Source organism: Gossypium hirsutum, chromosome D04 (genome assembly GCF_007990345.1).
Source record: "Gossypium hirsutum isolate 1008001.06 chromosome D04, Gossypium_hirsutum_v2.1, whole genome shotgun sequence".
Classification (NCBI taxonomy): domain Eukaryota; kingdom Viridiplantae; phylum Streptophyta; class Magnoliopsida; order Malvales; family Malvaceae; genus Gossypium; species Gossypium hirsutum.
This window is the reverse complement of record NC_053440.1, coordinates 32902270-32927560: the sequence shown is the minus strand read 5'-3', so window position 1 is coordinate 32927560 and position 25291 is coordinate 32902270. Positions and strand designations below refer to the sequence as shown.

The following is a 25291-nucleotide window of genomic DNA, read 5'->3' as shown; positions in this document are numbered from 1 at the left end:
AAATTACAACCACTACTTCCAACCTTTTGAGGCCTTTTGTCATCTTTTTACCCAAAGAGTCTAAAAAACACATTAAATAAACAATCAATTAGTTCAAACACTACAATAACACAATCAACACTTTTTTCAAACCATAAAACACTCACCCTCTCTCACATTTATTGTATACCCCTCAAACACACTCCTACTTCTACTCCTTTCATGCTTCCTCACAATAGTAACCTTTTATATAACTTTTCTTAAAAAAGGCATCATATCCTATTCTTTGAAATCCTTTTATAACCTTATTTTGATATCTGTAATTGTTAAAAGAGTGGAAGTTTCTTCACCAACACTTGCAATATGTAAGAGTGAAACAACCATGGCTATACCCTCTGCAACAATAAAGTTAGCGAAATACCCATAGATGAATAACATTCTCTACAAACAAGTTTCCTTTTACCTTTCATTGACACCACTTTTTGAGGATGACAATAGTTAATGTTCACCTTAAATCATCTTCAACTCCATCAGGATAAGCTTTCTCCTTACCTATAGGCTAAACATCAACATCAACAAACCTTGCCAAATATATGAACTTGGTGGCTACTACATTGGGTTTTTGGTTCTTTAAACACCACTAACGCAATCCAAATTTTGTCAATAGAATGTCAATATTCACCCACCTATTTTTATAGTATTTAAGTTTTTTTCCTTTATCACCTCACACTTCATAAAAGCATATTAGGGCTCTACTTCATTAGGAATAAATTTTTTAAAAAAAAAAATCCTTTTGTTTACACTCAACATATACATACGAGTTTTGGTCAACATGAATATTCTCATATTATTATCCATTAACATATTAACATTGGAGCAATAATTGAAGTATGCATATAGTTTGACTCTACCACAAACCAACCTATAACATTCCTCTTACTACAATCTAAAATAACGTTGTCAAATTTAAACCATCATGTGCCCTATAATTGATCTAGGACAATCTTGTACTCTTTTAATGCACTTACCAAAAATAGGAAGCTAAATGAAATCTCATCTCAAATGAATACAGTAGTAGGTAAATACATTTTTCATTACCACCTATTCATTCTATAAGTCCATGTACTCTACAATGAACTTCAAAATAACGGTAATTTGGTAGATAAATTCCTCTTTCATGCAGCGATTTCTCCATCTTTCATTCATCTATCGTACTTACCAATGGTTCAACTTATATAAGCTCATCTGGATTTGGGATTTTGACAGCTCCATCATCCCTAGAATTTAAAAAGTCATTGAAACCATCTACATCATCAGCAAAACCATCACTTAGTTACACCATATCATATAAAGTAGTGATATCTTTAAAAAGTCACAAAATCATCTCTGATACGAACTCGCTTATGGGATGTAATTGAGTCGTTTGTTTGCTCAATCGCAAATTAAGTAGTTCTCGTTTCAGTTTAAGAAAAGATTTATATTTTAAAAGAAGATAGTTTTAACAGCGAATAAAAATAAAATAGAAAGATGAAAGGATGGTTAAAACAAACTCAAAACAAGAATAAACCCTTAATACAAATTAAGGACCCGATTCTTAAACGTTTTAAGGTGATTGGCAGAAAGCTGGATAGAATCGAGACCCGCTATCTAGTAAGATAGGAACCAATGGTATAAGGGATGAACGCCACACTCGAAAGTGATAAGTTCAAGAAAGAATTCAAGGTGGACACCACTAGCAAAGTAGATAAGTTAATTTGAATCCTGAAGAACAATGAGAGCTAAAAACTCACAAAGTTAATATATTTCATTCAAATGACATAAGTTCAGTGATGTAAGATAGATACAAAGAATGACCATTTAAATTCGGCATCTGTGTGTTCACACAACAATTAAAATGTTCACACTTAAAGCATTAAATCGGTTCTTGAATTTGGCTATTTCATGCACTAGCCGAATGGTCACTTTCTTCCCCCCTGGTGTGTGCATGTATGCTTAGCCATGAAGGTTTCCTTAAGTTCCATGAATATTCAGTGTTTAACTCCCCTTCAATCCCCTTAGCCGAATGATAGATGCATGGACATGCATTTCCCTTAATTAAGGCTTTAATGTGTCTTAAACACATGAATGGACAGTTTGCATCTAGCTGTTTCATTCCCCCTTCTTTTTATGCATGAATGTGTTGGTACATTTGCTGAATTAATGAGGCTGGACTCCCTTAAATATTGTACATGAATTCTCCCATGTATGAAGTAATTAATCAACCAAATAATCCTCTCCTTGACACTGTTCATGCATCTCCATTGAATGCCAAGATTTCTTTCACCTTAAGTATTGCTTGAGAAATGTATTTGAATTCCATATGATCGATCACAATGTACCCACATCGAAGGCTGATTCTTGGTACACCAAAACATGAATGGATGCTTCTTTGAAAACAGTATGTGCATGTACTCATTATTTTTGTTGGTGCATGAATGTCCAACTGCTTGCCCTCCCTTAATGTCATCTAATGAACCTGTTGATGAACAACCAATACATTCAGCTTACAAGACAAAGTTAATGCATGGTTTAAATACTAACAAAAGACACACTTAATTTGTCTAGCAATAGACACAATTAAAGTGTCTGAATTAAGACCAGTTTGAAACAGATATAGTTGTACGAATTAATACAAAATTAATAAACTTATAACATGTTTAAAACGTCCAGCTTATGACATATTTAAAGCTCAATCATTAAAGTTCAGACCATGACATATTTATAAATTTTAAACTAACTTAACTAACTAGTTAAAACCGAATTAACTCTTTATTCATAAATTAAATTACTAAGCTAAAGGAAAACTAGAATTAAGCTAGAATTAGATTGCATGGCACACTTGAATTGTAAGTCCATGATTGGTCAATAATTCCAGCAACCAAATTAACAAATCTGGAATCAAAACTTCATTTTGCACTTAGGACCCTCGTGTTTGGGCGAATTCTGATGCCATCGAATTTCATCGTGACATGATGCGACCGAGATCGCATTAATCTCTACCTCTATTAATACATCACTATCACCACCAAAATCCTAATATATATTTTTCATTCATTATTGTTTATTTTTCCACTCAAAAAAATAACAAAAACCACGTATAGAACCAAGCTAAAAAAATCAAGAAAAATAAACAAAATAAACCAAAAAATCCTACCTCACACAAAGGCCATAATGGTTTAAAATAAAAAAATCAACAATTTTCACGAAGGCAACAATCAAAAGCAAAATTTTGCTAATAAAAAGAAAAAGAGCCAAAACCAAAGGCCTTAAAACAACTATTTATATATAAACCTAGCAAAATATTTAAAATACACTTCAAAATTTAAGAGGCATAACCCACCATTCTTTTGTCAATATTCGTTTATCACTATCTTGTTTTGTATACCAACACAAGGCTTACACATATCTCCAAATCTCTACCTCATAAATGCACAAAAGCATCTTTTAAAATTAACAATTATATCACACTAAATGTGTAACATGCCTAGACCCTTCGAAAACTCATAACTAATCATTAAAAACATAAAAAATAGTTTGTTTTTAATCTTAAAGAATGCCACTTTAAGATCTTGCGCTTGCTTGAAAGGAAAATAATAGGCCTAATAGGGATAAAGCACGAAAAAATCCAAAGCTTGTCCAAACACCAAAGTTACATGTAATAGCATTTCCTAAGAAACAATCCTAAACCTCACTAAAAAAGAGCTTTTCATCAAACAATTGTCACTAAATACATTGGGTACATCGACCTACTAAATAAAGGTTTAATCGTAGGACCATATTGGTTAATTCTCCTTGAGACTACAAGGCTTTACATGTATTGTTGGGAATCGACCCGTATAAGCAATGAAAAAGTAAAATAGAGAAGATCAAACACACAAATATTTTTGTGGAAAACTCCTCTAAAGAGAATAAAAACTACAAACAAAGGAGGCTTCGGCTTTTCACTAAATGAGTAAACAAACGAGAGTACAATATGGAGAAAATAAACCTAAATGTATCAAACATACATTACCCAAAACCTTGAAAACAAAACCCCAACTCTCATAGAGTTCTCTTAAAAGGGGTACAAAATTTTATCCATAGTTACCACGAAAACTCTCTTAAAAACTCCATATGTGACTACACCTTATTGCCCTCAAAGAGAAGCCTTTTTTTTATTGCCATGTCTAAATCAGGGTTGCAAAGGCCCTTTAAATAGGCTTAATAGTAACGACTAAAACAACTAAAATATCCCTGAAATAATCATAGTTCAACTGGGAGAAGAAGTCCTACTTGGAGTCTAAAACGTTGTTACATTAGGTGAGATATCATCGCAACATCATGAAGTCACAACTCTCCTCGTTGTGACATCACCTCTTCTCCTGCCTCAAGAGACGCCTCCTTGTCCCAACATCCCGACAACCCTCATCATGACATCGCCTCTTACTCGTCGCATCGTGGCAAAGTCATATATCTCCTCATCGTGATGTCGCACATCTATCTTCGATAATTACCTGCAAAACATTTGATAAATGTGAGACACACCCCACAAATCTCCACCTTAACTCGTATTTTTCACAAATAAACAACAAAATAGAAAAGGTAGAGGAGATATAACACAAATTTTACGTGGAAAACTCCTCTAAAGAGGATAAAAACCACAGGCAAATGAAGCTTCGGCTTTTCACTAAATGAGTAAACAAATGAGAGTACAATATGAACAAAATAAACCTAAATTTACTAAACGTACAAATCCAAACCACAAAAACAAAGCCCTAACTTAGGAACAAAATTCTCTCCATAGTTACCACCAAAAACTCTTTCAAACTCATATGCGACTACATCTTGTAACTCCTAAAGAAAAGCCCTTGCTGATTGGCATGTCTAAATCAAGGTTACAATAACCCTTTAAATAGGTTCAATACTAAGGACTAAAATGCCTAAAATAAACCTGAAGTAATCAGAGTCCAACTGAAAGAAGAAATCTTGTTGAGCTATGCAAAACATGGCTGCATAACATCAGGAAATCGTTGTGACGTTGTGACGTGCCGGCTCTACTCGTCACAATGTTGTCGCCACGTCCATTGCCAAAAACTGTCGCGTTGTCCGACATTGGTGACCTCCTCGTCCCAACGTCGGGCCTGTTTTGGCCATTCTCCGATTACTCATTGATTCTCATCTAAGGTGGTTACAATGTGTCTTATAAATACGAGGCACACCCTACATGTATAAGCACATAGGCCCTTATCAATCACATCAAAACTCATGTAGGGACTCTTTAATAAAACAAGTTATCTCTAATCACATTATAGAGCACATGTATAGGTGATCCATGACTCATCTAACATCTCGCTACACCTATATTGTAAGGCGCCACAAAGGGTATAAATAGCACATCTCCATTGTATTCTTAAAACATCAGAAGTACTGTCACTTTACTAATTAAGTCATTAAACCACAAATACTCACCTAAATGTCCTTGAATCATTTTAGAATGATTCTCAATGACATCATGTGAACATCTCTCAGTTTTCTTAACCCAAACTTTGCATCAATAATATTTCTAAATTATGCTATGCGTAATATCTAACTACTAATATTTTAGGACTCAATAATATTTCGATTTAGAAATAAATGATATAATCCGATAGAATCCTAATTATTTAGTTTGTGTCATCAAAACAATCTTTTCCACATATTTATATCATTTTTAATCAAGCTAAAAGCTAAAAATTTAATATATATATACAATCAGGTAATAAAAATTGTTTTGCTCAAGAAAGCCATTTAACCAAAAGCAAATCGACATGAACAAATTGCCTATATATAATTGTTTTGGAGTAGGGAATGACCAAATTAATTCATTTTCCTGTTGTTGTGGGTTTTTTTTTTAAGTAGAAACAAATAGCATTAAGCGAAAACAATGAAATCACATAACTCTACTTAGGAAATCATCATCTGGTTGTAAAATCTCTTGAATCGAAATTGGGGGATCCTCAAAAAGCTTCAACCCAAACTGATTATCATAAGTACATTTCGCCATTCGATCAGCAGCCATATTCTGAGATCAAGGAATGTGACAGATTCTTGTCTTCCAATTCCTCTTAAGGTAAACATTGATTACATGTAATTCAACTAGGTTACTACTAGCAGCACTACCTATAATAACAGACTCTACAAGTAGTGCATTGTCGCAATCAATCTCCAACTGTCTTTAACCTTTCTCCCATGCAATACGTAAACCTTCAAGAATAGCCCGAGCTTCTATGTGAAAGACCGTTTCCTTGCTAACTTTCAAGGAGTACCCGCATAGCCAATGACTACATAATAATATATTTAGCTATTAATTTTTACATTTTTTACCAATTTGACCTTTATCCTTTTTTGAGTTAAATTTTGTCTTGAACCTTTTAAAAACAGTCAAAATTGATCATCAATATTTCAAAAAGAGTATAATTATTGCTTTTTAACAGAAATACTAACAAAATGTTAATTTATTCAACATGGTAGCCTACATGACAACCTATGTGTACTTCATGTCGTGTTTTAAATTCCTATGATTTTTTTATATTTTATATTTTTGTTTCTAATTTTTTGAATTTTTTTTATAATATCAAGTTATTTGTTGATGTACCATATAAGACAAATAGTGCATGTCAGCTTAAAGTACACAAGGACTACTACGTGGGTTGCCACACCAATATCGTTAAATTAATGTTTTAGTCTGCATTTCAGTTAAAAAACAATTTGACTCTTTTTAAGAAGTTAATGGTCAAATTTAGCTTAAAAATGAATGAAAACCAAATTGACAAAATATATAAAAATGGAAGACTAAAATTTTCCACTGTTGTACATTTAAAATAAGAGGTAAACACGCTTTTATTTTCTTAAATAAAAAATGGTAAACTACACACTATCATTAAATTATTAATAAGTTTATGATTTAGTCACTCAATTTCAAAAAGTTACAAAACGGTCACTAAGCTATTTGAAAGTTTTCATTTAAGTCACTGAACTATTCAAAAGATTTTATTTAAGTCACTAGATTTTTTTTAAAGTCCGACTAGCGAACTTTAAGCGACGATTTGATGATCAATACGATCGATCAGTACCCATTGACAATTTGACGCCTTCCCAGTGCTGGAAGGTCAAGGAAGTTGATTACTTGGTGATAGGGGAGTTGACGACTGAAGTGCTGGTGAACTGCGTCCATAATTATAATTTCCGAGATCAGAGAAGAAAGTTGTTTATATTTTGGTTCGCAGATTCATGGTGTTCAAAGCTATTTCATGAAAAAAAATTGAACTAAAAAGAAAGGGAATGAGAGCTTTCAATTGGAGCAGAAGGTACGAACAAAAAATGTCATACAACAATGATTTTAACATCCTAATAACTTAAATAAAAACTTTCAAATAATTAAATGACTATTTTTTTAATTTTTAAATTTAAATGAACAAAATATAAATTATTAATAATTTAGTTACCTTGATCACTTAGGTAGACAAGTCATCTTTGCTTCATCATCTCTTCGAATAGATTTTTTTTTTACTTACAGAACATTACAAAAGTTAAAGAAACAAAGAGGGGCTTAGGAAAATAATATTTAAGGATTTATAATATTTTCAAAATATTTAAAGTTTTCAAAATAATATTTAAGGATTTATAATATTTTGGTAAAAAAAATTTGTAAGCTGAAGCTTAGAAGTGCCGAACAAAATCTGTACTATAAACAGCACAACATAATATTGGACTGCCAATTCAAAAGGAGATTGAATTAATACAAAGCAGGGAAGGATTTGAAAAATAATTCTTCCTGTTTCTTCAAATTACTGCCCCATATTAAAAAATGGGACTTACACTAGCAAAGAAAAAAAAAACTAGCTAGTCACATGTCAGCAACAAATATTTACACTTGGCCAGGCTTTAGCACCCGATGCTGATCGGGCCTTCCCTTCTCCGGCGAATCGGTGGTGATTTCTTCTATTGTGATGACAACATCGTCGCTATTCCCATCGTCAGAAGTGTCCGGAACTGGTCGGACTATTCCCCGGTGAAGCAGCTGCTGCTGTTGCTGTGGTTTCTCCGGTGAAACAGTTGGTTCCACAGTCTTGCTGAAATGAGCTCGTTGGGAAAGTTCATGGACTGCTTCCGATATTTTCTGAATGCATTTGGTTATCTCAACCAGGACAGAACCCACCGTGGCGACCGGCACTATTGCTAGGAAGTCTGCATTCTCCATGGAGGAAGCTTTGAGAGCAAATTTGAGGTCTTTCATGGCAGCTTTGGAGTTCTCTACATGGGGATTCGCAGAGGAAGGATCTGTCATCGTTTTCATGGATGTGGCTAATGCTTTTAATGCCTTACCGCATTCTGAACTCATTCTAGAACATGGTCCTTCAATCTTACTTTTGAACTCTTCTGATGCCTGCAAACATCAATGAAATTAATTAGATATTACTACAGAAATTTATATCATACAACACACAACTCTGAAATAGTGTATATATATATCGTGCCTGGATATCAGAATTAATGCAGCCATTAATAGCTTCAATCTGATAGGCACATTGTCGAGCCAGAGCTCCAATCTTCAAGTAGTGTTTCCACGGATAATGAAGTGGGAAGCGGCCATGTCCAGGCTCCCATCTTGCGAAATTTGCCTATTAATTTTTTGCATATATTTGGCTATTAGATCAACAACAATGATATTAAAAAATTATTGTTATAAAACTTGTTTATATATATAATGGGTTAATTAACTAGATGAAGTACGTATTTTGATGGCATGCATGCAATCGTAAAGTTTAGTGGAGAGAAGGTAAACTAACCAAAGATTCTTCACTGTTTTTTGAGTTTAGAATACTTCTATATCCCTGGTGAAGAAATGACTTGCCATTGCCATCCTTTGAACCCACACCACTCCCTTCATCTTTACACGATTGGAAATATACATCTCCAAATCCTGAAATAATTTGTTTTTAATTACTTGAGAAAATAATTAATAAAAATAATATATTAATTAATGCTAAAGATTGTCTTTTTTTAAGACACTCGTTAGCAAAAATTTTTTTAATATTAAAATCAAATAAATTATTTGTAAAGTATATCATAATATATGTAAAGCTGGCTAAAATAATCATGGTTAAAAGTAAACAATAGGTAAATTCTGGCTAGTGTGAACCTTCTAGGTAAGTAGCAAGCTTTTCCAGGTTGGAAGCGACTGCCTTGTGAAGATCTTCACCAGCCCATACTGGACAAATAAAAATGGATATAAGCATACAAGTTGCTCCCCCCATTATAATTGTCGATAGTCTTTGATGAGCTAGCACTACCAATTCATCCACTCGGTACCCCGAAACAGCTACCAAGCTGAAGGTCAGTATAAATATCAAAACTCCATAATCATATCTTGCCTTGATCCTTGGGAAAAACCTTGAAAATGTTGCTGCTGCAGCTGCCAAAATAAACAAATAACACCAAATCAGTCAACTTGCATCAGCTTGAGTTTGAATCAAGTATAAGAATTTTCTTGTAAATATCAAGTCTTTTTTACCTAGTACAAAAACAAGGATTCCCAGGACAATGGGTTCTCCTTGCTTTCCAAATAAGCTTGCAAAGTAATCTGCTCCAATCCCAAGGCCACCAGCTAGAAATGTTGCGAAGCCTCTATTCAAGCACTTGCTTAGAGTTCCACCTGGAGATACATGGATACTATTTGAATATTTACTAGAAAACTTTTGTGAACTTTTGGCATTATTGGCCTAAATTAACTTACCTACTGTAAATTCAAATACAACCACAACTGTTAGCACTGCCCACATTCCAGCCACCCCAAAACCATCATAGAGAGGCCTAGCGTAGTACAACAATGACACCAAGGAGAGAGCAAGTCCCACTTTGAAGGAGTGAATGAGCCTTCTTGGGTCATCTTGCCCAAGCTTTTTGATGCTCTTGGCAATTGATATAATTCTGGCCATCAACTGACCAGGCAAGGCCTTAAACCTGCCCCATGCACCGGCAAAAAACCTGGCTTTCTCTTGAGATGTTGACCCAATATCCATGGTTAAAGGCAGGGGATGCCAAGAAATCCTTCCAAGATATATGCTTCTTCTTTTTCTGTAAATCAACTAAGAAAAGGGAAAGGAAGGGAATGTATTGTGATCTATGAATTTTGTCCTTCACTGGCCTCGTATTTATAAGCAAAAAGGCTCAGTATCAAGAATATTTTCTTTGAGGAATTTCAAGTGCTGACAGCTGACTAGGCCTGATATATTGTTTATTGCTCTTTCCTTACACAAAAAGAAAAAAAGAAATAGAGTTTAAACAAAGAAATTGTTAGTGGGTTAGCCCACTAAGAATCAGAAGTCAGACTGAACCAAAGGGTTTTGAAATCCATTTGCTTTTAATCTGCTATAATTTACTTTCCATAAGAATGAGGATTGTGAATTTGGCAATGGCATCAAAACTTTTTCCATTTGGGAACTCTCTCTAAATGTATCTTTCATTTTCATTTCTGGTTATGTCTGTTCCCTTAAGTCAGCTGCGTAAAGACTTGATCAGCTGACTCAATTTTCAGAGGATGTTATTTACTTGAACACAGCTAGCAAAGCAAACCATGCCTGAGTTTTTTACCATTTTTATATATAATAAAATAAAATAAAAAATGTTGTGGGTATTAGGTTAGGTACAAAGTTCAAGCACAACAGCATGTGTCATAATTAAGTTGGTAAGAATGATAGTGGAATGACTTAGGAATCTATTAAAAATTAAAAATAAAAATAAACATTTAAACCAACATAACATAGTGTATCCCTACGGTTCCTTACAGAAAGTTAAAGAATTAACTCACCACTATTCCCTGCATCAAAAGTTTAAATTAAGATTGAAAATGGCACAACATTGGATCATGGTGATGACAACAGGCTGACTTTGAAAATAAATAAATACACACAAAATTTAAGAAAAAGGAAAACATAGCAAATGAATATTTAACAGACAGGTATGTTATTAAATGGATGTTTAGAACTCTCCATACCATTTCCAGCTTTAGAAATATACTATTCAATGAACAACATAACTCCATGCATGCATATTCAACTCACTCACTGATGTAAACACTGACAATCCCATTTTTTAAACACTCCATACATTTTTATTTATTATTAGTATCATTATTAGTATTTTCACAAGCTATGCTCTTGGTTCTTTTGCTTTTATTTTATCATCTACCAAATATTATCTGCCAACAATCACTTGTGAGGAGGATCTGACGCTACCATATGTATTTTGTTTTAGTTTAAATATCTCCTCTCACTTTGATGAAAATGATATGGTATTCAAGTTGAGATTATGAACCCTTAAATACAAAGAGAGGATTTTTTTTTTTTTACTTTACTAGTATAAGAATCAATAACTATAACTAAACTCAAACAATACAAAATACAATCAAATTTAAAATCGACATTGAAACTCGATTTTTTTTTTTAAATTTGATACTGTACTAACATCTATTGGTTATGCTTAGATTAAAAAAGGGGGGGTCCTTGCAATTATTCTAGTTTTTATGTGTGACATGAATGTCATTTTCATATATGGGATTATGCTAAAGTCAGATTTTGCTTCTTCTTATCTTTGATAAGTTATACATGCACTCATCAAAATTCTTTTACTTATTTTTGCATACTATATATCACAGAAACTTTTCTCCAAAGATAAGTGGATGAAAAATGAATGAATGACATGGAAAAAGGAGATTCAAAGAGGGAAACAGCAAGGCAATAACTGGTTGAATTCTATATTTGTGTTCCCCACATACTCTTCTCTCGATATTATCTAATTTCCAATTGTTTTCTCTACTTAGTTTAGAAATCATTCAATGGCCCGAAATCCATATAGAAAAAAAAATAAAAGACGATAATAAAATTAAAAGCTAGCTTATCTTATGTTGTTAAGAAACTTTGATTTGATTTGATTTGTAATGTGACCAGAACTCTTCAATCTGCAAGACAATACGAGAATGTGCAATTTGCTTTTGAATTGTAATCATTCTCTTCCTTGCAGTACCTATAAAGTTGCATGGGTTTGCTTTTCACTCCTCTATATGTAAGTAACTTTTATCTTTTATTAAAGAGCTCGTACAGCCTACAATATACATAGGTAAAAGATTTGTGGTGGGCATTTAAATACTAAATTTATTATGCGGAGTGTTTCTCTTTTTTTTTTTGTCCAATTATAATTAAAGTAGAGACGACGTTGCGATGAAGAATCAGGTGATAATATAACGACATGACAACGTTTGAAAAACAGGCAAAGCAAATGTGATATCGTGACGAGAAGCCTGGGACGTCACGACAATGTGACGAATTCCAAACTTAAAGCAGCTATGTAATTAGACTCTCAGTAGAGTTATTTTTTCTAGTTAAACTCTGATTATATAGATATATTTAGGTCATATTAAAACTCTAATATCAACCTATTTAAAGGGTCATAATAACCCTAAAATAGGTGATAATAATACAACATTAGAGAGAAAATCAAGTGTAACCTCTCAAACTCAGAGAAGACTTTATGACCAAATAAGATTACATTGACCATTAGAATGACATGGAAAACATTCTTATTTTAATTCTCTCTTAAAAATGATTTGCCTTTTAAATTTTAGAACAATGACCTCGACTTATTTACTTTGTTTCAAGAAAACTATATTAATTTCAGAAAAAAAATTCGTCTAGCGTCTTTAGATTTTTTTTTTGTTGTAAAGATTGAATGTTTTAGAAATTCTACGTTATATTTTTTTAAAAAACAACAAATTTTAAATTATCACCGTAGAAATTATGCTAAAACCATGTTTTTGTAAAAATATTATTGTAGTGGAAAATTGTATTGAAATCTTATTTTTGTTAAAAATCAAGTTTTCATGTATATTCGATAAAACATCAATGGTCAGTTAAAAACCTCAAATCATGCAAGAATAAATTAAAAGTCTCCAAATATAATGTCTTATGCCACAATCGATAAGAAAATTAATACAATCGCAAAAATATTCATATAATAAAGTTTTGAAGTATTTAAAATAAAACCATCCAAGAGCTCTCTGACAGTCGTGTCCAAGTCCTAACCTCGGGGATTATCTGAAATGTCAAAGAACTAAAGAGTGAGCTAAATAAGCCCAGTGCGAGTCTTAGGTAACAAACAATAATTAAAACATAAATTTTAGAATATAGCAGAAAATATATAAGCACTCCAATTTCACAAATATCGATATGCATGATTATGTCAACGCAAAGTTTGTCAAAAATCATTACAAAACTTTCTGAAAATTCCTACCCAACTCTGCTACGCACCATAAAAGAGTTCCCCGAAACTTATCCATCTAATAATACACCAAAATTATGGACAAGCCACCAGATATCGCAGACAAGCCACCAAAATCACAGATATGCTGCCAGAATATGTGGATATACCACCAGAATGTGCAGATCATTAAACTTCTAGAAACATCCTTCTTTCAATATTGTCCCAACCCCATGCAACTTGATATGGCATACAAAAACAAAAATATCTCAGTGGGCATGCTTAACATGCGATCAGATTTTATTAGCAGAACAGTAGGAATGAATTTTCTTTTCATACTTATCAGAACATAATTAACAGTATTCATGATTTATCATGATATCAGATTTACTTAATCAATAACTTGCCATTTAATCACATAGCATGAGTGTCAAAACAAACATATAATTTCATTCATCACAGACAACTCAACAAAAAGTTTGTAGTCAAAGTACATACCTTAGCCCATTTTTGAATTTTACATTGCATAAACGACCAACATAGATTTAAACTAATATTTAATGTTAATAATAATCACATTATAAGACTTCACTTTTATACGTAAGTACGTAAGGTAAGACACACACCTCTTTTCGATCATCCAAAATCTCTAACCTAAATAGTGGTATTATAAAAATCCAAATATGAACATTTAACATATGATAATATTTTTTTTAGTTATTATTGTACTAAGCCTAGAAATCTAATTGTTTTGATAATACTTACACTTCTATAATTAAATAAAATCTCCACTCCTTAAATCACAAAAGATTGCACGCTTCGACAACGATCCTTCAACCTAAAAACACAAAGTTAGATAATAACATTCAATCATCAAGATTGCTGATAGAAGGAAGATTTTGTTCAAGGACTATGTCGGAGTGTTGTTACAATTGTGAGTTGATTGTTTTGTGTCTATATCATGCATGTCTTATAGGGGTGGCGTATAACTGTATTTCGAAACAGAATTGTATAAAGAACTTTTTATTAAGACTCTGTTTTGATGAGATTTTTATGAAGTACTAATATTTGGTTTCAAATAATACAATTTATTTATGAAGTTACCATATTTTAACTTATATGCCATATGACTTGTCTATTATTTTTAAATTAATGATATTTCTTTCACCTTAGTAAAATAACAACTAAAATATGTTTTATATCTATTACTCTATTAGATTTATTTAAACTTTCCGTCGAAATGTTTTAAAGTTAGTTGGCTTTCATATTGTGACTCACTATACTCAGATCCTATTATAGGATCGGGTTTGGCGTGTTACAAGTTTGGTATTAGAGCCACTATTGAGTTGATTCTTAGAAAATAAAAGGCTATGTCACGCCCTATCATGCATGGTACGCCATTGGAAAATCGAAGGCTATGTCACGCTCCATCATGCATTGCTTAGTCTTTATTGTTTGAACTAATTTGAATTTTCATGTAGTGATATAAGAAAGATGTAAGAAAGATCAAGGGAAGCCATTGGAGAGAAAATAGAAAGTCATATGCCTCATGTTTCTTAAAAGCAAACCCCTGCAAATAGTATAGGTACTGCTAGAAGCGCTTTTAGAAATGTTTTATTCACAATGATGACATAGCACAACCTGCCCCACAAGTACCTACTTTGACTTCATCAAGAGTTGACCTTGTGAAAAAAATTGTAAAAGAGGTGCTAAGGAGTTTCTTGGGGATAAAAGTGATGATCCTACTGTGGTTGAGTAATGGTTATCTTGTGTATGCAGAGTGATAAAAGAATTGAAGTGTACACCAGAAGACAATCTCTTTTGCTAGAAAAAGATACTTACCAATGGTAGGAAACAGTGATTAGTGTGACTCCTGAAGAGATAATTGAATGAAACTTCGTTTTGGAAAAGTTCAAATAAAGGTAAGTAAACTAGATGTATGTTGAGAAAATGAAGAAAGAATTTTTATATCTGAGACAAGGAACAATGTCTGTGATGGAATATGAGCAAGAATTTGTCAGACTTAGTTGTCATGGTAAAAACATGTTCCAAATAGAAAATTAAATGTGTGATAAGTTTGAGTGAGGGCTAATAGATGAAATTCCTACATTAGCAACAACTTTTAAATGTAAAAGTTTAGCAGTCATGACATCCAAGGCTCAAAAGATGGAACCTATTATTAGAGATAGAAAAAGAAATTTAGAAAGAGAAAGGATGAAGAGGGGAATGATTAGTTCACCTCCAGCAAGTTTTAAAAAGCCTAGAGATTAATCTTTTTCAACTTCAAGAAGAGATTCATAGTCTACAAGTTTCAGGCCTGAAGGATTTAATAGACCAACCATATCAATGTTAAGTTCTGGTGGGTCTAGAGTGATAAGAAATCTTCAATGTGAACATTTTGACAGAAACTATATCGAAGAATGCTGGAGACGTTTAAGGGCATGTTTTAGATATGGATCCAGAGATCATATGGTTAAATATTGTCCCTCCAAGATAGAAGCAATGACAAAACAGTCTATTCAAGGACCTCAGAAGTTTCAGTAAGAGACCAGATCTGGAATGGCATCAAAGCCTGGTTCAGTACAGATAACACCAAGGAAAAATTTTAGTAAGCCAAGTTTTGGAGTGTTAGCCCGAGTATATGTAATGAAAGCAAAGGAGGATGATGATTTGCCAGAAGTTATAACGGGTAAATTTTAATAGATCCAAGATCCAGTCATTCATATATTTGTACTAAGGTTGTAGAGGATCTAATTCTTGAAGTGGTATATTCTAAAATGAATGTGTTTGCAACTAATCCACTGGGTTAGAGTACTATAGTGAATAAGATTATAAAGAATTGCCCGTTGGTGTTTGGTGAACACACGTTTTTTGTAGACTTGTTGTTATTGAGTTTTCATGAATTTGATGCTATTTTAGGGTTGGAATGACTGACTAGACATAATGCTATGGTAGACTGTCATGCTAGAGGTGTACACCTAATAACTGCTAAAGGTAAAGAAGTATTGATGCCCAGCATAAAGACTAGTTGGCGAACAAGATAATTTTTGTTGTATTTGCTAGAAAGTTTATTGTTAAGGGCTTAAACGCTTATTTGACATACATAAAGGATTCATTTGAATCAAGGAAGTTAGTCAAGTTTTAGTGGTAAGATAATTTCCAGATGTGTTTCTAGGAGAGCTTCCAAGGATACCACCTGAAAGAGATGTAGAATTTTCAATTGAGTTGGAACCTGGTACAACACCTATCCCTTGTACTCCTTACAAAATGGCACCGTTAGAACTAATAGAGCTGAACACATAGTTGCAAGATCTGTTGAATAAGGGTTTTATAAGACCAAGTATGAAACCATGGGGTGTGACAATTTTATTTATGAAGAAGAAAGATGGGACAATGCGCCTATGTATATATTACTGTAAGTTGAACAAAGGAACTATAAAGAATAAGTATCCTCTACAATTTTTTCTAAAATTGATATAAGGTATGGATATTACCAAGTGAAAATTAAAGGTGATAATGTGTCTAAGACTGTCTTTCGATCGAGGTATGGTCACTATAAATTTTTAGTGATGCCTTTTGGTTTAACTAATGCACCTACAGTATTTATGGGCTTAATGAACAGAGTATTTTAGCCATATTTGGATAAATTTGTAGTAGTTTTATTGATGATATTTTGGTTTACTATAAGAATGAAGCGAATAAGGAGAAATATTTGAGAATTTTGTTGATAACCTTATGTGATAATCAGTTGTATACTAAGTTCAATAAATATGAATTTTGGCTAATAGAATTACATTTTCTGGGCTATGTGATCTCTGCTGAAGGTATTAAAGTAGATCCTAATAAGCTACAAGCATTAATTGAGTGGAATTTGCCCAAAAATGCATCTAAAGTCTGCAGCTTTCTGTGGTTAGTAGGCTATTTCAGAAGATTTATGAGAGGCTTTTTAATGATAGCTACACCTCTTACTTGACTATTAAAACAGAAAGAAAAGTTCGAGTGGACTGTTGAGTGTCAACAAAGTTTTGATAAGGTAAAAGAAGTTTTGACTAAAGCTCTAGTATTAATACAACCAAAGTCTAGTGTAGAGTATATAGTTTATACTAATCATCTTTGAATGGGCTTGGGTGTGTGCTTATGCAGAAGGGTAAGGTTATAGCTTATGCATCATGCCAACTTAAACCTCATGAGAAGATCTATCCAACTTATGATTTGGAATCGGCAAATATGGTGTTGGTGTTAAAGTTGTGGAGACATTATTTGTATAGAGAAAAGTGTCATGTGTTCTCTGATCATAAGAGATTAAATATTTGATGACACGAAAAGATTTGAATCTACGTCAAAGGCGTTGGATGGAATTGTTGAAGGACTATGATTTGACCATTGAGTATCATCCCGATAAAGCAAATGTTGTGGTTGATGCTTTAAGTAGAAAAATAGTGGCATCATTAACATTGCTACGAGCAAGAGTGAGTATGGTTAATGATGGATCACTATTGGTAGAATTAATTGTTAAGCTAACTTTTTTTTCTCAAATTCTAGTTGAGCAAATGAAAGATGCACAATGTGATTTGTATAAACAATGAATGATGTCTGACAAAGCAGTGAATTTTAGTCTGGGTAAAAATGATGAAATGAGATTCATGGGAAGAATGTTTGTACCAGCTGGAAATGACTTGAGGTGAAAACTAAAATAGCTCTAACCTAGATGCAAATAGATCTAATTAGTATTTTAAATAAATCATATTACGATTAAACATAAATAAAGGTTCTTTAGGTTTTTATAATAAAGAAATGAAAATTACAAAAATAAGTGAACTTCGAGTGGTTGAAATCTAAACTTAGCCAAATATAAACATGGGTGATTAGATCACTTCGGTGGTTATAACTAATTCCTACTTCGGGTTTCTATTCAATCAACTAGTCGCTACCCTAGCAAGATCTCTTGATCTTCCACTAAACTAACGAGTTGAAAAGAACTACTTATCTCTCTACCTCATAGGCCAGACCGATTCGAGGCTAAGATGTTCATAGATAGTTCATACTAATTTTGGGTTAATTCCCACCTAAATGACTTCCTAGGGTCGTCAAGCCTAGGGTTTAAGGTTTTCTCTCCCAAACAACTGATCTGCTAAAGAAATGCTACATAGTAATTAATTAATCACACATCCACTCACTAACCCTCCATAAGGGGATTAGTTCCTCATGGAATCTATAAACACAATAAACTTGATAAATAAGATGAGCATAATGAAAAAATCAAGAATAAGGTTTAAGAGAATTCTGATTATATTTGATGGCTGAAAGTGCAGAAATCCACAAGAGTTTGATCACATTTACAAATCAAGTTCTCCGAAGAACATGAACTGAAATAATTGAGAATAAGTGTAAAGCCTAAAGAAAAGAAAACTAGAACTAAAATTACAAAAAAATTTCTAAACTATGAAAGTTGTCCTTCAACAAGTGTTTAAAGAGATTATTTATAGAGTTAAGGTTGATCGTCGTATTTAGCCCTAAGTTGGTTGACGTTTTTGTGTTAATTTTCATTGTACGGACCAAAATGCCCCTCACTCGTAATTCTTCTCATACATGGTCGGTATCGTGACACCCAGTGCCTGTGTCGCGAGGCAGTTTGACTTTGCTCAGATTTAGCTTCAGAGGTGTGGTGCGACATCCTTTGGTTATGTCACAACACTAAAGACAATATTGGTATTCTTGTATTCTACGCCCTATGTTGCGACATTGGACCTTCGTGTTGCAACACGGCAACCAACCTTGAGCTCTTTTACCTTTGAATGGTGTCTTGCGCACTCACTAAATATGTTAGCTCACCCTTAGGCCTCATTTGACCCCTAAGGTCATAAAATGACTTGATTTACGCTTTTTATTAAATTAAAGCTAAAATATAAAAAATAACTAAAACATAATAGAATTGCCTGTATTCAAGCCCTTCAAGTATGAAAACTAGTTTAATCTGCTATACCAAATTACGAAAGATCAAACTCTCCCACAATTAAGTCATTACTTTTCCTCAAGCAAAGAAAACTAGAATTGAAATAAAAGACTACCCTTTAGCAAGTATGATACAAATATTGGTTTTGGAACATATAACTAGGCATATTCATATTTACACATAATCCTAGCATGATATGTAAAGGACTTACCAGTTTCAGTATCACACACCTAAATTTAGTATATTATAAAGTATACAGACAATAAGGTCCTTAAATATAAGGATCCATCAATAAATCATACGAGCAATTTGATTATCGTAGCAGAATACAAATAGTTGTTATTGTAATTACCTACTATGACATCAATTCATGAGTAGATTTACCTAGGTCACATAGGATTTTTCAGCTTGTAACATTCTTAGGCTTGGGATAGTTATAGAAATCAAAATCAGAAAGCATCAAAACAGTTTCAAGCATGAAATTAGTTTGGCACATCGTAGTGTTCCCTATTCTCCCCCTTAATAACCCTTGCCTGCTCACCACCTTATTACTTTTTCTCTCACTTTCCTTATTTCTCCACGTAGGAAGTTACAGTGTAATAAAGCAACTACGGCTAGCTCATGAGTTTTTTTGCACTAATGACAGAGTTTTTTACTAATTTTTTGACTTTGTCACCTTTGATCTTTTTCAATACATCTCACTCACAATGCTTTTGTTTTTCACGTACTTTTTCTACACGTTTTGACTTTTTTTTGAATTTTTCTTTTGTTTCGCACATATTGGCTAACCTATTTACAATGTAATATATAGAACTTAGTAGTCTAATAATTCAAAATTTAAAATCATCCACTATTGTGCAAAATTATAGTAAATGCAATCAACCCATATACATGCTCCTAACCAATCACTTGTATTTCTACAAGCTCAAGCACACTTTGACAATAAAAATTAAAAGAAAGCATAAAAATAAAAAAAATTCCTATGTTACCCCCACACTTTAGATAGCACATAATCCCTAATGTGCAACCCCTGAATGGATAAGGAAAGAAGTTACCTAATTTATCGTGACATTATCATAATCTAATGGTGGGTACTCCCTTCCTTTTTCGTTGAAAGCTTGAAATTGTCGTGCTTCTTTCATGTGGGTCCCTACACTGAAAACTTCAAATAGAAAAGAAAACAACTATCTAAAATCTACTGTTAATCCTACTCCTAAAACCATAAACTAAAAATTGTCCAAATTAATTGTCTACAATCCCAAAATTAAAAATTAAAAGTCATTCATCATCAGAATCATCAAAACGGGGTGATCACCCTCTCCATTGGTGCCTTCCCTTTTTCCGAGACGTGACCTCAAGAGGAGCCTCCACCGACAAGTGTGCCTGTCAAGTTGGGCTACGGATTATAGGTCCCTTTGGAGTAGAATATTGTGACTGGAATGCCTCATCATAATCATCATCCTCCTCTTGAATATCATGCTCGGTGGCCTCTTCCTCCTCCTCTTCTTCATTTTCGCTCCTTTTCTCATCGGATCTAGTATGTATTGATCCGGATGTATAAATGTTTGACAAGTAATATGGTTCTCTGATATTGTTTTTCCGTGCAAACTCCTTAATGGTGAGTCTTGATTCTTGCATCCATTTGATCATCCAATCTATTTTTGAGGCATCATTCTGCATTCATTTTCGAGCTTTTGATGTTGGTTTCTTCTTCAAAGATGTGGGGACATCCATCTTTTGTTTTCTTCGTTGGTTCCACTCTATGATTTGCTTTCTATGAAGCTCGGCATAATGGGTGTATATGGAATCTCCAATTAAGCTCCTTGCATGTTTTATAAATTGCTCATTTTCTTCCATTAGAACTCTAGCTCTTTTACATAGTGTCATTACAAGGTGGGGGAAGAAAACCCCAACCTTTTGGCCACTAATACGTCTCTTCATGTTTCTATAGATCCATCTCTCAACACATATATGTTTTCTTTGCAAGACACCATACAACAGAATAGCTCAGAAAGTATTAATGTTAGATACGCTTAAAGCAGGTGAAATATGAGTGCATAAGAACTGCATCCACATTTTTGCGATTGAAAACATAATTGCTTGATTAAAATTTATAGATAATTTGGTATCTGGTCGTTGTTTCCATATGCCCTTCCCTTCAATTAAATATTTTACAATGTCATCCATTTTTATGTTTCTAAATGTATCCAAGTCAGTATTATCAAGAAAATTTATCTTACCCACTAATTTACTAGACTAAGCCTAGCATTAAAGCAAAGACCTTGTTTTAGTCATTGTTTTGTCAACTTTTAGCATCCAAAGGACATGGTTTTGTACTTACAAATTTAAAGCTGAAAGTAGCTATCAATATTAATTTAATATTCTTTTTAAAAAACTACCTCTCTTTTTTTTTTTTAGAAACAGCTGTGGTCATTGTCTTGTTCTACAAAAATTAGGTCCATAATGCAAAAGAAATTAAACCGAAAAAAAGTGATAGCAATAATTGGAAATTTGAATAACGAATTTTTTTATTATATTATTCGGTTCAAGGAATATAAGATTATATTTGATAATAATATTATAAAAATATAAAATTTCAAGTGATATGTTATATTACCATACTTGATTCACTTGACTAAAGTATAAGACTATTATGATTGATTATATGGAAAGTAAGAATATATTGAAGCAAATTTTACTAACTTATCCATATAAAATTTGTATTTTTTAACAAGTTTAATTTATTTAATAGCTTTAGTCTCGATTTCCATAAAAATTATGATATGTTATTATAAATGTTCCTTTTTATTACGTTATATATGTTAATATGATATATATATATAATGTTGGAATAAACTTATCTATTATAATTACAATAATTCATAAAAAGTGATTGCATCGCTAACTATAATTATAATTATAACTATAATTAATATAATACTAATAAATAAATTATTAAAATAAATATAATAATTATAATATTAAAATATTATGTCTAGCGTTAAGCTGTTATTAAAAAAATATTTTTATTTTAATTTAGTCTTGAATTTTATTTGAGAAAGAAAACTTAAATTGATTAAAATAATAAAAACAATAGATAAATTGATCTAAAATTTAATATTACACATATAATCTAAGATAACTTAAAAAATGGGACTATTACATCTTCTATTACGACATTTTGATACTATTTAAAAATATAAGATTACAGAATGATCAGAATGTTAAAATTTCAAATAACGTTATCTTATTTCAGAATGTAATATTATGTAGCATAATGTAATACTCGGTCAACTAAAAATATCTTTAAAATATTAAAAAAAGAGAAAGTAGAAAAAATAATATTATTTCAAAAATCAAAGTGATTATCAAACTAAGATGGGTGAATTCCACTAAAGTTCTATCACCAAATAAAAGTCCATAGGGCCATAATGAGGTTACAGCTTCTAACTTTGTTGTTCTAGATTTCCAATTACTTGTTTTAATCAGTTTGAGAAACTTTTTTTATTTAACTTAAAATTTATTATTTGACGCGTTACTTTCGAGCTTGATGAAATTCTATATTTAAAATCTTTAAGCTGGATTTAATATAAAATTCGAATTATTTAAGTTAATTTATTTAATTTTTTTAAATAGATGTTATTTGATAATTTGAAAATATAATTATAGAATTTTTAATACAAAAATTTTAAGTACTGAATTTACATTATAAAATTGTTTATTATGTTAATGAAAATTACTTATTTCATAAGTTTAATTTTATTAATATAATATTTTATATTATTTAATAATAATTTTGAATAAAAATTAAGTATAATAATTTGAATATTTAATTTTTTGATAAAAATAAAGTGATAACTTATTTTTAATGTAAATTTTTAAAAATAAGATTACTATCTGCCAATTTATTTTATTCAAAATTTTAAATTAACTGAAATTTTATTATAATTATGAAACCCGTAAAAAATTAAATGAATTTCTTTTTTCTTTTTCAATGAAGTGAATATTCTCAATGGTTTATAAAAATACCTTCTTCAAATTAGAATATTTATCCTCAAATTTGAATTGATATTTTAATTAATTAAAATTAATATTATTAAAATATTAAAAATCGATTAGACTCATAAACTTTTAAGGTAATCAAATTCAACTCTTGATAGTTCCAATCATTCAAATTCAGTGAATACTATCTAGTGCTAGTGAATTTATTGCGAGTCCTCCTCCTGTGAAAAGTTTTAATCACCCTAATTTTGTAACATCCCAAATATTTTTTAAAGAATGTAAAATTGTATAAAAAAAATGAGCCATTAGTTTAGTGATAAAAAAGAAAATAAGGAGACAATGCAAATCGCTCAAGGACTCGAGTTTGATTCTATTTCCTTACAAAATAGCTTAATTTTGTTAAATTTTCTCCTTCCCCCTATTTTTATGTCGCACATGCCTATTAACCAAGGTATAAATATCACTTTTCACTTAATTTTTAGCCTTTAGTCTTTTATTTTTAGCCCTAGTCGTCCCTTCCTCTTTTCTTTTCTCCTCCTTTCAATTTTCTTCTCCTCTTTTTCATTGTGCCGCTGACCAAAACCCCCTTCTTTGCCATCCATCCTTCATTCATTAACAATGGATTTTTGCATCATTCTCCTCCTTTTTGTTGCTGTCGTTCTACCTTAATTTTCCAACCTTAAATCTATCACTTTTACCACTCGAAAGTAAGCCACCATAGTTGCTACTAAGATCACCATTATTGCCCCTTTTCTTATCTCTCAAGTAAGTGTCTTTTTCTCTCGTTTTCTTATCTTTTTTTTTTGTAAATGACCCATTTTTCTAGATCTGGAATTTTGATTATTTTTTAATGATTTAAATGATAAATTTTCAGCCTTTAAAATAATTTTTATTGAGCTCCTAAAGCAACTCCTAAAGCAGCCTCAAAAACAGCCGCCATTAGTAGTGTTTGTCGCCCCTATAGCCTTTCTTTTTGTGGTTGTCATTTTGAGCCTAATGTAGATTTAAAATAATTATTCCAGACTTAATTATCCCTAAAATAAAATTCTTTGGTGCTTCTCAAAACAATCCTCTTTGTGGCCAATTTTGGTGGTGTCACACTTAGAACCACCATAAGGGGATGCTTATATTTATTACTTTATCAGCAATTTCTATCAAGGTTTATGTAAAGTCCTCAATCCAACCCGATCTACCGAATTAGAATTTCGAGTGTTTCATCCTTATTACATATGTAACTGAAAATTTCCTCTTTTCTTTTTATTCATTAATGTAAACTTCTCTTTATGAAAATTTCCTCTTGTGGCGTACATTGTATGGTAACATCGACAACTCAATAAAATATTAGATTTTCCTACTTTCGATCTTAGTCTACGGTGTACAACTTAGAATGCTACCTATTTATCTAGGCGCAGTACTTTAGCTATAAACATGTTGAATGTTTACTCAAATGGATGATGCGCAGACTTTGCCACACCACTTGTTTCCCTCTGTATGCATAACAACCCAGCACACCGCTTCTTTGGCGTAGCCTTGGCATTGTCTCTTGGTGCTTATTCCTTTATATACCTGAAAACATAAACAACTTTAGTAAGTTTGTAAGAACTTAGTGAGCTAAAACTTAGAATACCTTCTATGTTGCATATGTTGTTTAGCACATCCTTAGTGTATTTCTTGACCTTTTTTCTTTGTTGTTGAATAATATACTAAGGTTCCCATCTTTTTTTCTTCAGAACCATTTTTCTTCTCTTGTGCATATTATACTTAACATCTTTTTACCTTCTATATCCTTTCTTAAACCTTACATTTACATCATCCTTAACATCTTCACTTTTCTTATTATCAGGCTTAATAACTTATTTCATACTCACTATACTTATCATTATCTTCAGGCAGGGTAGACTACGCCCAATACTTATCTAAGAATTTGCTATATCATCATTACTTTAGTACACTTTCTATTCTTGCTCTTAACTCGTATCTTTACTTTGCCACGTACTCTGGCCACCACTAGCCCTTTTATCCATCCCTTATAACTATACGGATTTC

The 25291-nt window shown here is 32.1% G+C and overlaps 1 protein-coding gene across 1 annotated transcript; it reads right to left on the bottom strand.

The window, feature by feature from the left end:
- Window positions 1-7718: 7718 nt before the first annotated feature.
- LOC107898425 (aluminum-activated malate transporter 8) lies at window positions 7719-10148 on the bottom strand. Its single transcript, XM_016823905.2, has 6 exons — window positions 9773-10148; window positions 9551-9691; window positions 9179-9451; window positions 8826-8959; window positions 8514-8657; window positions 7719-8422 (listed from the first exon to the last, which is right to left on the bottom strand). Exons 1-6 carry the CDS (start codon window positions 10056-10058, stop codon window positions 7904-7906), a joined length of 1497 nt encoding a protein of 498 aa, XP_016679394.1. The 5' UTR covers window positions 10059-10148; the 3' UTR covers window positions 7719-7903.
- Window positions 10149-25291: the final 15143 nt, after the last annotated feature.